This window comes from Mastomys coucha, unplaced genomic scaffold, assembly GCF_008632895.1.
Source record: "Mastomys coucha isolate ucsf_1 unplaced genomic scaffold, UCSF_Mcou_1 pScaffold19, whole genome shotgun sequence".
NCBI lineage: Eukaryota > Metazoa > Chordata > Mammalia > Rodentia > Muridae > Mastomys > Mastomys coucha.
In genome coordinates this window covers 15979024-15991070 of record NW_022196901.1, presented here as the reverse complement: position 1 = coordinate 15991070, position 12047 = coordinate 15979024, and the positions used below count along the sequence as shown (strand labels likewise).

Below are 12047 nucleotides of genomic sequence, written 5' to 3'. Positions count from 1 at the left end.
TTCTCTAACTCCTTCACTGGGGACCCTGTACTCAGTTCTATGGATGGCTGTGAGCCTCTACATCTGTGGAGAGTTCTTCTTGGTAGATTTTTCCTTTGATGAGTATGAAGTGTCCTTCCTTATCCTTTTTGATATCTTTTAGTTGAAGGTCGATTTTATCGAATATTAGAATGGCTACTTTAGCTTGTTTCTTGGGACCTTTTGCTTGGAAAATTGTTTCCTGTATGCAGCAAAATGCTGGGTCCTGTTTATGTATCCAGTCTGTTACTCTATGTCTTTTTATTGGGGAATTGAGTCCATTGATGTTAAGAGATATTAAGGAATAGTGATTGATGCTTCCTGTTATTTTTGTTGTTAGAAGTGGAATTATGTTTGTGTGGCTATCTTCTTTTAGGTTTGTTGAAAGAAGATTACTTTCTTGCTTTTTCTAGGGTATAGTTTCCCTGCTTGTGTGGGCATTTTCCATCTATTATCCTTTGTAGGGCTGGATTTGTAGAAAGATATTGTGTAAATTTGATTTTGTCATGGAATATCTTGTTTTCTCCATCTATGGTAATTGAGAGTTTTGCTAGGTATAGTAGCCTGGGCTGGCATTTGTGTCCCCTTAGGGTCTGTATGACATCTGCCCAGGATCTTCTAGCTTTCATAGTCTCTGGTGAGAAGTCAGGTGTAATTCTGATAGGCCTGCCTTTATATGTTACTTGACCTTTTGCCCTTATGGCTTTAATATTTTTTCTGTTTTGTGCATTTGATGTTTTGATTATTATGTGACAGGAGGAATTTCTTTTCTGGTCCAGTCTATTTGGAGTTCTGTAGGCTTCTTGTATGTTCATGGGTATCTCTTTCTTTAGGTTAGGGAATTTTTCTTCTATAATTTTGTTGAAGATATTTACTGGCCCTTTAAGTTGGAAATCTATTATCCTTAGGTTTGGTCTTCTCATTGTGTCCTGGATTTCCTTGATGTTTTGGGTTAGGAGGTTTTTGCTTTTTGTATTTTCTTTGACTGTTGTGTCAATATTTTCTATGGTATTTTCTGCCTCTGAGATTCTCTCTTCTATCTCTTGTATTCTGTTGGTGATGCTTGCATCTATGACTCCTGATCTCTTTCCTAGGTTTTCTAACTCCAGTGTGGTCTCCCTTTGTGATTTCTTTATTGTTTCTATTTCTATTATTAGATCCTGGATGGTTTTCTTCCATTCCTTTGCCTATTTGATTGTGTTTTCCTATAATTCTTTAATGGATTTTTATGTTTCCTTTTTAAGGGCTTCTAGCTGTTTACCTGTGTTCTTCTGTATTTCTTTAAGGGGGTTATTTAAAGTCCTCTATCATCATCATGAGAAGAGATTTTAAATCAGAGTCTTGCTTTTCTGGCGTGTTGGTATCCAGGGCTCTCTGTTGTGGGAGAACTGGTTTCTGATAATTTCAAGTAGCCTTGGTTTCTGTTGTTTATGTTCTTGCCCTTGCCTCTTGCCATCTGGTGTTAGCTGGTCTTGCTCTCTCTAACTGTGGCACACCCCTCCTGCAAGTTTGTGTGTCAGTACTCCTGAGAGACCAGTTCTCTAGGAGAGGAATTTGGGAGAGCTGTAGCACAAGGTTATCTCTGGGGTACAGATGGAAACTGGAAGGACCCTCTACACAGCTATTCCTTGGTTTCTGTGTCCTGATGGCTCTGGGCAGGTCCCTCTTGGGCCAGGAGTTTGAGCAAAAGTGGTGGTCTTACCTATGCTCACAGGTATGTTGGCACTCCTGGGAGACCAGCTCTCTCCCAGCGGTATTTGGGTATGCAGCACTGTAGCACAGGATCAGCTCTGGGTGCAGACAGAAACCAGAAGCATCCTGTCCCAGGCTGCTCCTTGGTTCCTGTTGAGGAACACCAACTTTTAAATTGAGGGCCACTGAAGCAAACAGAGTAATACAATCCCTGTGCCCAACCAAGGCTTAGGGAACATCCAGGAAGAGGTGGTGGAAAGACTGTAAGGGCCAGAGGACTGGACAAGCTGCAATGACACAGTGTCTTCTGGACAGGACAGGAAAGTTGTACCTATGAGTTCTCAACAAAATGGCTGCCTGCACAAGACCACACCAGTCAATATTCTAGCATGAGTTGGGGAAAGGCTCACAAGGTCCCATTCCTAGTTGAAGAGCTGCAGTCAGTCAATGGCTGCAAAGAAGAAGTATAAGTTTTCATTAGAATCAAACTGCCTGATGGGTTTTTTATGTGCAGTGGCCAGTCCTACCCATGTGCATGTGGGCAATACTAATTTGACTCAGTAGGTTATATATGAAGAGGATATGAATTTGAGAAAGGGATGAAGAAAGACATAGGAGGAGTTGGTGGGGCAGGGAGGGGAAGATATGGTCAAAATGCATTGTACTCATATGTGAAATTCTCAAAATAAAATTTAAAAAAATGAAAGCCTATTCCTCTCACCCTGAAAATTACAAGTCGTGTAAAAAAGCAAGAAAATTTTGCTTATCACAAGAAGAACTATCCCATGGGAGAGACACAGAAATAGAACTGGTAGGTAGAACAGCTATTATCAATATTTTATATATAATAGGAGCAGCAGTTTTCAAAAGTCCCAAATCAGACTTGTAAAGACAAAACACCAATCTCTGAATGGAGAAGCCACTGAAAAGAGTTAGCAAGTAAGATCCTGAGGAGGAGGCGGCGGGCAAACAGAAGTAACTGTAATTACTGCCCCAGTCCAACCGCGGAAAAGCAGATGATGAGGAAGATCTTTAAGGAGCCAGAGCGAGAAGCTATAGTCAGTATCAATGTGCTGAGCAGGCAGCGTGTCCGGCGTATAGAAGGTGAGAGGAGAGAGAGGGGGCAGAAGAGATGAAAGTGAAAGGAAAGAAGGCTCACCACACGGAGTGCTGTGTCTGCGGTGGACTTTCTTGGTTGTTTCCATGTGAGAACAGTGAACAGATTTGTGAATGACTGCCATTGGTTAAACCTTGATTTGTGAACTGAAATACAAAATGGTATGAGGTATCAAGATATTTCACTTATGCTTTCTTCGCCTTTATCATCCTATAAGATGGGACTGTCCTAGTTTGCTTTCTGTTGCTGTGATGAACATCTTAACCAAAAGTAGCTGGGGGAGGGAAGGGCTTATTTCACCTTACACGTTACAGGCCATCATAAACGGAAGGCAGGGCAAGAGTTTCAGGTGGAAACTGGAGGTGGAGAAAGAAGCAGAACCCACAGAGACCTGGTTACTGGCTTGTTTAGCTATCTTTCTTATACAGCGCAGACCTACCTGCATAGGGATTTGTACTACCCACTGTGGGCTAGGCCCTCTTCTATCAATTAATGCAAGCCGGTCTGACCCTGGAAAACTCTTTAGTCGAGGTTCTTTCTTCACAGGTGACTTTAGGTTTGTGTCAAGTTGACAAAGACGTGAGGCCTGTTTTTCCCTATTTTTCACAGTTGAATAAACAGAGTTATAGATTGATTAGATATTATTCTACAATACACAGTTTAAAAGTAGCACAGCTGGAATTCAAGCCAAAGTCCATGTGTTGTGTATGAGGTGCTGAGCCAACATGAAGAGAAAGCAGAGGCAGACACCCTAACTGATGACTCCGTGCCTGGGAAGACCTGGGAAGGGATCAGACAGCACAGGGAGGTGGACTGAACTTGACCAAGAAGCTGTGTGACTGAGCTGGAATGTATTGGAAATCACTCCAAATGCCTGTGCTGTTGACTTCCAGCAGTGAAACGGGGGTTGGGGGGAGTGTGAGAGGTATAGGAGGGAGGATGCAGACTTTCAAGCTCATGACATCCAGAAGTACGCCAGGCATTTCCCAAAGGCAGCCCGACCAGCAGAAACTGTCAGCAAGGCCAGAACACCTTGGACAGAGTCACGGTTCCTGTACACGCCTACACAAACACTAATTATTTCCTCATGCTGACCCCCTTTCAGATAAGGTCACTTGGTAGAAGATCTTTCCTTGGAATGTCCTAACATTTCAATTTTTGGCATTTTTTTCATATTACTCCATGTCATCCACAAATCGTGAACTCTTGTTAAACTTTTAGCGGCAGAGTAAATGTTTCCTTCAAGTCACAATCACCAACTAGGCGGCTCAGGGACACAAGTCCCTATTATGCAATCAGATTTGGGAACTTCTGACATTATATTTAGCCTTTCATGTGTATATGCTCTAACAGTTTAACACTGGCCCTTCATGCTGCATTTCTTTGATTCTGCATTTTTAAAACATGACACACTTGGTTTCTGTACCCACTTGTATTGTGCAGTGTGAAAATACAACCATTTTTTCCACATCTGATACTGTGGGTGAATAAAACATTTTTTATCCACTAGAACTGAGTCCAAAGTTCCCACCCATGGATGGGCCACCTTCAAGAAACAATCTGTAGTCTCACAAAAAAAAAGAACTTTTTGCTGAGTGTGAGCATGGAAATTAGGACTTATTTATTCGTGTGTGCTCATGTGTACACGTGTATATGTGAAGACCACAGATCGACATCTGAGGTCTTCCTCCATCACTCTCCTCCTTGGTTTTTGAGATATGACCGCTCAATGAACCCAGAGCTTGCTGATTGGCTAGCTGGACAGCTCCCGGGTTCTGCATACCTCAGCCTCCTCAGCATTGGGTTACAGGTACATGCTGCTATGTGGCTTCTTACATGGGAACTGTGGATCCAAACCCAAGTCTTTGTCCCCGTACACCAGGAACTTTGCTGAGTGAAATATCTTCTCAGGCCTGACATTTTAATTTTAAGGGCATAAATACATCTTCTATGGTTTCAGTGTTTTCCTTATAAAAGAGATTTGTTTTCAGTAGCAGGGACAGAAAAAAAAGTTTTCTTTTTGGACATCTGCGACTTAACTTTTGATTTATACAGAAACTTCAAAGACAAATGAAGTGCTTTATCCACTGAGCCTTTATAACGTGCCGAGGGCCAATGGAGTAATAAAGATGGCTAAGACGTAAACCTTTCTAGACTTGCTGCTTTATCTGTGGTTATAAAATCTGCCAAGCATCCTGGCACACCTGCTGTTAGACTTCAAGCAATTTGCTTCCTGAGGACACTGCATTCAGAGGAGACACAGCCAAGCTCTGCCAGAGTTTTCCTCTGGCTGCCTGCCTCTCAGGTCTGACCCACCAGGCTCCAGCTTGAAGTTCTGCTGATTGTCCACTCCTTATAGCAGTCACGTCTAGCACATTTTAAGAGCCCTTAGTTATTAAAAAATTGAACCTGTGCTTTGCAAGAAAAGGGAGAAAGGGACAAAGGAAAGAAGGAAGAAAGGAACAAAGGAAGGGAGAAGGAGAGGGAAATGGAGAGGGAGAGAGAGGGAAGGTATGTCTATACAGAAGTGGGGGACACATGGTTAGAGCACAGAGGACATTTCAGCGTGTCAGTTCGGATCTTCTGCCTCTCTGTTCCCCCACACAAAGGTAAAATCAGATCGTGTTCTGCACGAGGACCTTTCCTTCTCACTCAAGGCAGTTTGGCTTCACTCCCCACAGCACCAGTTCTGAAACTGGCCATTGACATTCGCTGGCTTCTTTTGGTGGGAAATGGCATTAAAGAGTACACTGTAGATGTTATGAGGTGTTTGTTGCTAATGTGGCAATTTTACTAGACCTGTGCAAAGGCAGGATTTAAAAAATAATGGAAATAAATTTATAGATTCATTCATTCATTCATTCATTCATTCATTGGTTTCTCCAAACAGAGTTTCTCTATGTAGCCCTGGCTGTCCCGGAACTCCTTTTGTAGACCAGGTTAGCCTCAGACTCACAGAGATCCACCTACCTCTGACTTCTACAGTACTGGGATTAAAGGTGAGGGCCTCTACCACCTGGCTTATACTTGGTTTTTAATTCAACTCTACTATTTTCTTAGATTTTTCCAGTTGCACATCTTTCTTTCATATTTACATTTATGTTTTTGTTTTATTGAGTTAGGATGCACATAGCAAAAACAAAAATAGGTCTGCTGAATTTTAGTATATGTATAGATTTGTATTATCAGCATGTTCTAGTTTTAGAATATTTCTATTATACCAAAAATAAATGTTGTGTCTCTTTTTTTACACATACTCCTCCTCTGGGCTGTCATATGTATGTCTAAATCTGTTTTGTTTGAATAGATTTGCCTGTGCGAGATGCACACAGAACGTGCCATTTTGTGCTTAGGTGCATGATCTTAGTAAGTGCAAACTCATCCTTGCTGTAAACAGGTATCATGACCCCCTTTTAAATTGTAGAATAATATTTCACTGTATGGATATTCATTTTGGTTTTCCATTTATTCATCAATTGATGGGCATATCAAATATTCTTTTTTTAAGATTTTCTCAAATTTTGTGTGTATGAGTATTTGCCCTCATATTTCTGTGTGCACCATGTGTATCCAGTGCCCCCCGAGGCCAGAAAAGGGTGTTGAGCCTCCAGGACTTGGAGCTACAGGTTATTGTGTATGGTCGTGTGGTTTCTGGGAACGGAACCTGAGGCCTCTTGTAAGAGCAGCAAGTGTTCTTAACCAGTGAGGCACCTCTCTGGCCCCTAAACTGTTTCTTCTGAAACTGCTGTAAACGCTGCTGCTGTAATCATTTGTGTTCAAGGTTTTACATGAGCCCATTTCCTTCTGTTTGCTTGGGTGCACGGTCACGGCTGGGTGTGCATTTGACTGACTGTCCGATAGCATGGCCCTTCAGCCTGGAGAACTTACTTTAGTGTGTCGTATAAGGCAGGTCTGCCTGCAACCTTCTCTCCATTTTGGTTTATCTTGGAATGCCTTTGTGTCCCTTTCACTTTTGAAAGCTACTTTTGATAGAAAACGTTTTTTTTTTGTTTTGTTTTGTTTTGTTTTGTTTTGTTTTGTTTTGTTTTTTTAAATCCCTCTGAATATGTCACATCTACTGTTAACTGGCTTCTATTGTTCTGGTGCAAAGTCACTTGTGACTTGGTGTCCTTGTTAATAATGTTTGTTTGCTTTTCTTGTTGCTTTCAGGGCTTTCCTCCTGCTCTTTGACTTTCAGCATCCTTGTGATGTCTGGACATGAGCATCAGTGTCCACTGCAGTGGTTGCAAGGCTCTTTTCCAGCCTCTTGCATCGAATGTTCTGGTGTTCATTCAGTGCTCTGCCTCTCCTGGCATCACAGCCTCTCAGTCCCTCCTGTGGTATCTGGGGCAAGAATATGTGTGTGAAATCAAAGCTGCATTATATTTAAGGTGACACATGAATATATCTCAGGATATTTAGTGTAGTAAGAAAAGAGCCTTTTCGGAGGTCTTTAAAAGCCTGCTCACCACATTTCGCCTACTGGTTTACAAAACAAGAGCTGTGGGTTTATAAAACTCAGGCCTAGCCCTCCTGAAAGACTTCCAGCACTGTCATGAGGAACTGGTCACGTGTGTTTAACATTGTCTACCAGGGCTTGGATTATGAAGACCATGAGGCATGTCCGTACAGACTCAGACTCTTGTGCTTTGTCAGTGATTTCATTCACTTGCTAATGAGCATAAACATTTACTGAGCATTGACACTATGTCTGGAACCCTTCCGCAAAGAATACAGGGAGGAACAAGGCAATCTCATCTCCTTCCTTCTGGGATGTATGCACCAATTAGGAAAGAGAAAAATCAGTCACATAAATATATTGAAGATCACAATGTGTTGTATTTATCAAGTACAGAGTTCTAGAAGCAGGGGAACTGAGACATCAGAGAAGGCCTTTGCAATAAACAATATTTAGACCAAGGTATGAGAAGCGATTGGGGTGAAGAAGGGAAGTGCAGTATGGCCACAGAGAGACTCTGGAGAAGGAAAGAGATCCTGAGGCAGTGGCCATTTGAATAAAAATGGTCTCTGTAGGTTCATGTATTTGCATCTTAGTCACCAGTTGATGAACAGTTTGGAAAGGATTGGGAGGTGTGGCCTTGTTGGGAGAGGTGTGTCACTAGGACTTGGCTAGCAGTAACCTATGTTCCTCCACAGGCATTCAGAGAGTGATGGCTAGCAGTAATGGCTAGCAGTAACCTATCTTCTCTCTAATAGCTGCACTCCAAGGGAAAACTTCCTGGAACCAGAATGGCAGAGTTGAAAGCCAAGTACACCTTGCTACACGACACAGTGGTGAGGTAAGCTCTTTGCCAGCAAGGGGACACCTTTTATCGTCTCTGTATTTCTTCCTTATAACGAATAGGACCTGTCTTCATTTGTCTTCCCTCCAAATGTGGAGACTGGGGCAAAGATCATAGTTCAGGTGGTCTTAGCTATCACTGAAGAAGATGGTGTGGATGTGTAATGAAGGGAGACTGAAAAGGAAGAGACCAGGTAGGGTGGGGTCATCTGTGCCTCATGCTGTCGGCAACGGGGGCTCAGTGTCACAGACTTCTGACCATAGAACAATCTCAACTCTGCCACCAGAAGTGATAAAGTCAGGGTACTTGTCCACTTAACTGCACCACTCATTAGCAATTGCTCCTGGAGAAAAGAGCTCCTGAACCTTAAGATGACAAGCATGCGCAGTTTTCAGGCAGAGTGAGTGCTGATGTATGTGTGCTGACTCTCTATTGAAGTTACTTTGGACAAGAGGACCCCTCCCCAACTGTCATTCAGAAGTATAGATTCTGAGTTCAATACTTAAGTTCAAGTCAGTAACAGGTCAGAAGATGGGCATCCACAGAATAAGTCGTCTGCTTTGCCCAGAGCCTACTATTTTAGTGTTGAAGCTATTTCTCTTTAGTGACAAATTATCAGTGCAGAACCAAAACTATGTAGTGATATCTTCTGCTTCCAGCTTCCGTTGTGAAATAGCTACTTCCCCTCTGCTGCTCAGTTTACCTCCTCCTGACCCCTTACTTCCTTCTCTACCTGTTACAAAACCCACCACTCTCTCTCAAGCCCATAGGAAAAGAATAGCGAAGCAAACACTATGTTTTTGCTGCTCAGGCTGCTGGCAGACAGATGTGGGTTAGAAGTACCGAGCCCACATCAACTGAGTTTTCCACAGGACTACATTAGAAGTTAAATTCTCTTCTACTGACACTGTATGTCACACGAGTATTCGTGTAAACCACCACCTGTGTTCTGACTGGAAGCTAACTCTGTGTTGCCCTCTTCTCCATTCAAAAGAACTTTAGGGCCTGGAGAGCTGTCATTGTAAGGAGCCCAGGTAGTGCCAGATGAACAGCGTGTTAACATATCAGAGCACCAAAGCATACGAGAACAACTCCCATTTCCATTCCCGGAAATTGGAGGAGTCTTCACCAGTATTGCTCTGCTTGCTCTCCGACACCAACCATAGTTCCTGGAACATATGAGGCTCTGATAAATGTTTGGCTGGATGCCACTAAACACATGACACAATAAAGCGTGAGAAAATAGGGGAAGCCTGTCACCTCATCTGAGACAGCCTTGATCCTGTTATGGGACATCTTTGCAAATGAACTGAAACCTAGAGATTTTTCTTAGTAAGAACATGTAATAGGATACACACATAAAAGGGGGTGTTGGCTTTAAAATAAAATAGCAAAGGCCTTCCTATGGCTGCTGGGTGGGGGATCACTAATGTGAGGGTGTCTGAGTCAGATAGGCCACGTCTACTACAAGTCTGGAGCCGGTATTAGCTTGTAGCATGCAGGAGTTCTAGAATATTCTTGGGGATTGGTCAAATGTAATTTCTCTAATCTATCCAGACCTGCAGCCACTTCTCTGACCAGGGACAAGGTCCCAGAACACAGCTGGGCTTGTAGGAACCCTCTTTTCTGTGGTAGTCAAGACTAGTTCTAGCCGAGCATCAGGGCAGGATTAAAAGCTGATTACTGTCCTTAACTTTATAGAGGAATTTTCCTAGTTTTCCACTAATGGTTGTTAAACAAGTGCTTAATGCCTTAGTTCTGTAATGAGAAAAGATCTTGGTGCAGTCTTAGAGAATTAAAAACACAAAAAAACAATGAGTTGCTGGGGTATTCGAGGGGCCCACTTTCTTTTGTTTGTTTCCCCCTTCCTTGGGAACTCTGGGCTTTCTTCAGAGTCAGAGGGAATATCCTATTACTTGGGATTAGTTCCTTCCTCTTTGCCCCTCCTCTGGATCCAGGGACCTCTGGAGGAACATATGAGCAGGCATTACAGCTTACTATGCACCTCTCCCAGCTAGAGGGTGGGACTCAGGCCAGTAGCTGAGCCTCCTTCTTGCCAGTGCCGAGACTTAGCCCCATGTATGACTGAATCAAACTGACTCTAGGAGTGGGAACAGCTGTGACATGTTCCAATCCTACCCCCAAATCCTCTTGGGAAGGGGGGAGGAGCTGGGAGGAGGGGTGTTCTGAAGGTGCGTACTTCCCCACTGTCAATATCTCAATATGTTTGTAACCCAGCACGCAAGAGTCCGAGGTGCAGCTGCTGGAGAATGCCAAGCGCTTCACAGAGCAGATCCAGAAGCAGCAGGTCTGTCTGCAGCAAGCTGATGACTTCCCCAATGTCTTCACCACTGAGGTCTGCAAACTTCGGGAGCAGTTGCTCAAATACCAAAATGAATACACTGCAGTACAGGAAAGGGAGTACCACACTCAGTACAGGCTGAATAGGTGAGTCCCCGGCGCCCTGGAGACCCCTCCACTGTAGGTACGGGCCTACTAGGTGAGTCCCCGGCGCCCTGGAGACCCCTCCACTGTAGGTACAGGCCTACTAGGTGAGTCCCCGGCGCCCTGGAGACCCCTCCACTGTAGGTACGGGCCTACTAGGTGAGTCCCCGGCACCCTGGAGACCCCTCCACTGTAGATACAGGCCTACTAGGTGAGTCCCCGGCGCCCTGGAGACCCCTCCACTGTAGGTACGGGCCTACTAGGTGAGTCCCCGGTGCCCTGGAGACCCCTCCACTGTAGGTACGGGCCTACTAGGTGAGTCCCCTGCTTGTTGGCAACAGGCTGTCTCCACATGACAAGTTAATTTGGGAGAGCATTTAGGTGTATGAAGTCTGAGCTAACAACTACAAGCCCAGTTAGTTTTCCCCTTGGCTCCCTGCACTAAAAGATCACACAAGAGCTGGGCAAAGAACTCTGGAGACCGAAATCTCTGCTATGTTTTGAGCTTTGGAAAGTGCTGGGGAAAAAAAAAAGAAAAAAAAAAGCAGAGCAAGGACTTGGCAGCCTCTTTGCTCTCCTGCCCTTCCTCTTTTGTCCCTGTATCTCTCTCAACTTGTCTCCTGGATAGCTGTACTCCTGACTGTAGCACATCATGTTGCTAGGCACCCAGGCCGTGTCTCCTCTACTTTCTCTTCTAACACCGCAGCCATGGGACCCTGTAAGTTAACTTTTGTTCCCTCTTACTAAAGAAAAGGCAACATCCTCATGGAAGATTCATTTGCTTATTCAGAGGGAAGTCACTTAGTGAGGCAAAGCAGGTACCAGTGGGAGGGCGAACCTGCTTCCCAAATCCCGCCTCCTTCCATGGAAGTTTAGCTTGCCCAACCTCATGGTGACTGTAATTTTGAGCTGTGGTGTTCTGGGTGCTGTGCCTGAGTACTGGGAAGAAAGTCGAACCTGCCCTCCTAGAGTCTGTTACTATTTAAGGTGGCAGAGCTTTGGGTATTTTTAATAGTATGTAGAATTCACACAGTACGAACACAATTCAGCCCTGCATGGAAACAGCAAATGCCTGAGCAGCTTCCAGAAAACCATGCAAACCCCAGATCTTGAGATTTTTCCTTGTTGCTTATTTGTTTCAACTGAGGGCTAGATAAAGGAAGCAGTTTAATGAACAGAATTCTATTCAGAAAGAAAAAAAAAAAAACAGGCAGCTTCCTTTCTGTATGTCTTTCAGTCTAAACTTGTTCAGACTCTCCAGATAGAACTAAGTATAAAGGGAAACCCAGCTATTTCCATGAGCACTCTTTCAGCCGAAGAAAATAATGAAATTAAAACAATTGGTAGTTGTTCATTAGTCTTGCAAATAGGAATTTGTGACATTTTGTGAAAGGGTACAGAACACATAAGTCAGCTGGTTTTTAAATTGTTTAAAATTTCCAAGTATTCCTGCCAAGAAAAAAGAATTGCGG

At 43.7% G+C, this 12047-nt stretch overlaps 1 protein-coding gene across 2 annotated transcripts in view; it reads left to right on the top strand.

Annotated features, from left to right (window-relative positions):
• Positions 1-12047, top strand: part of Ccdc146 (coiled-coil domain containing 146) — a 135690-nt gene that overhangs the window by 77896 nt on the left and 45747 nt on the right. For both annotated transcript variants that reach the window (XM_031380078.1, XM_031380077.1), the window contains exons 3-4: positions 8045-8127; positions 10369-10578. In XM_031380078.1, coding sequence (XP_031235938.1) covers positions 8045-8127; positions 10369-10578 — 293 coding nt within the window. The remainder of the gene's footprint in view (positions 1-8044; positions 8128-10368; positions 10579-12047) is intronic.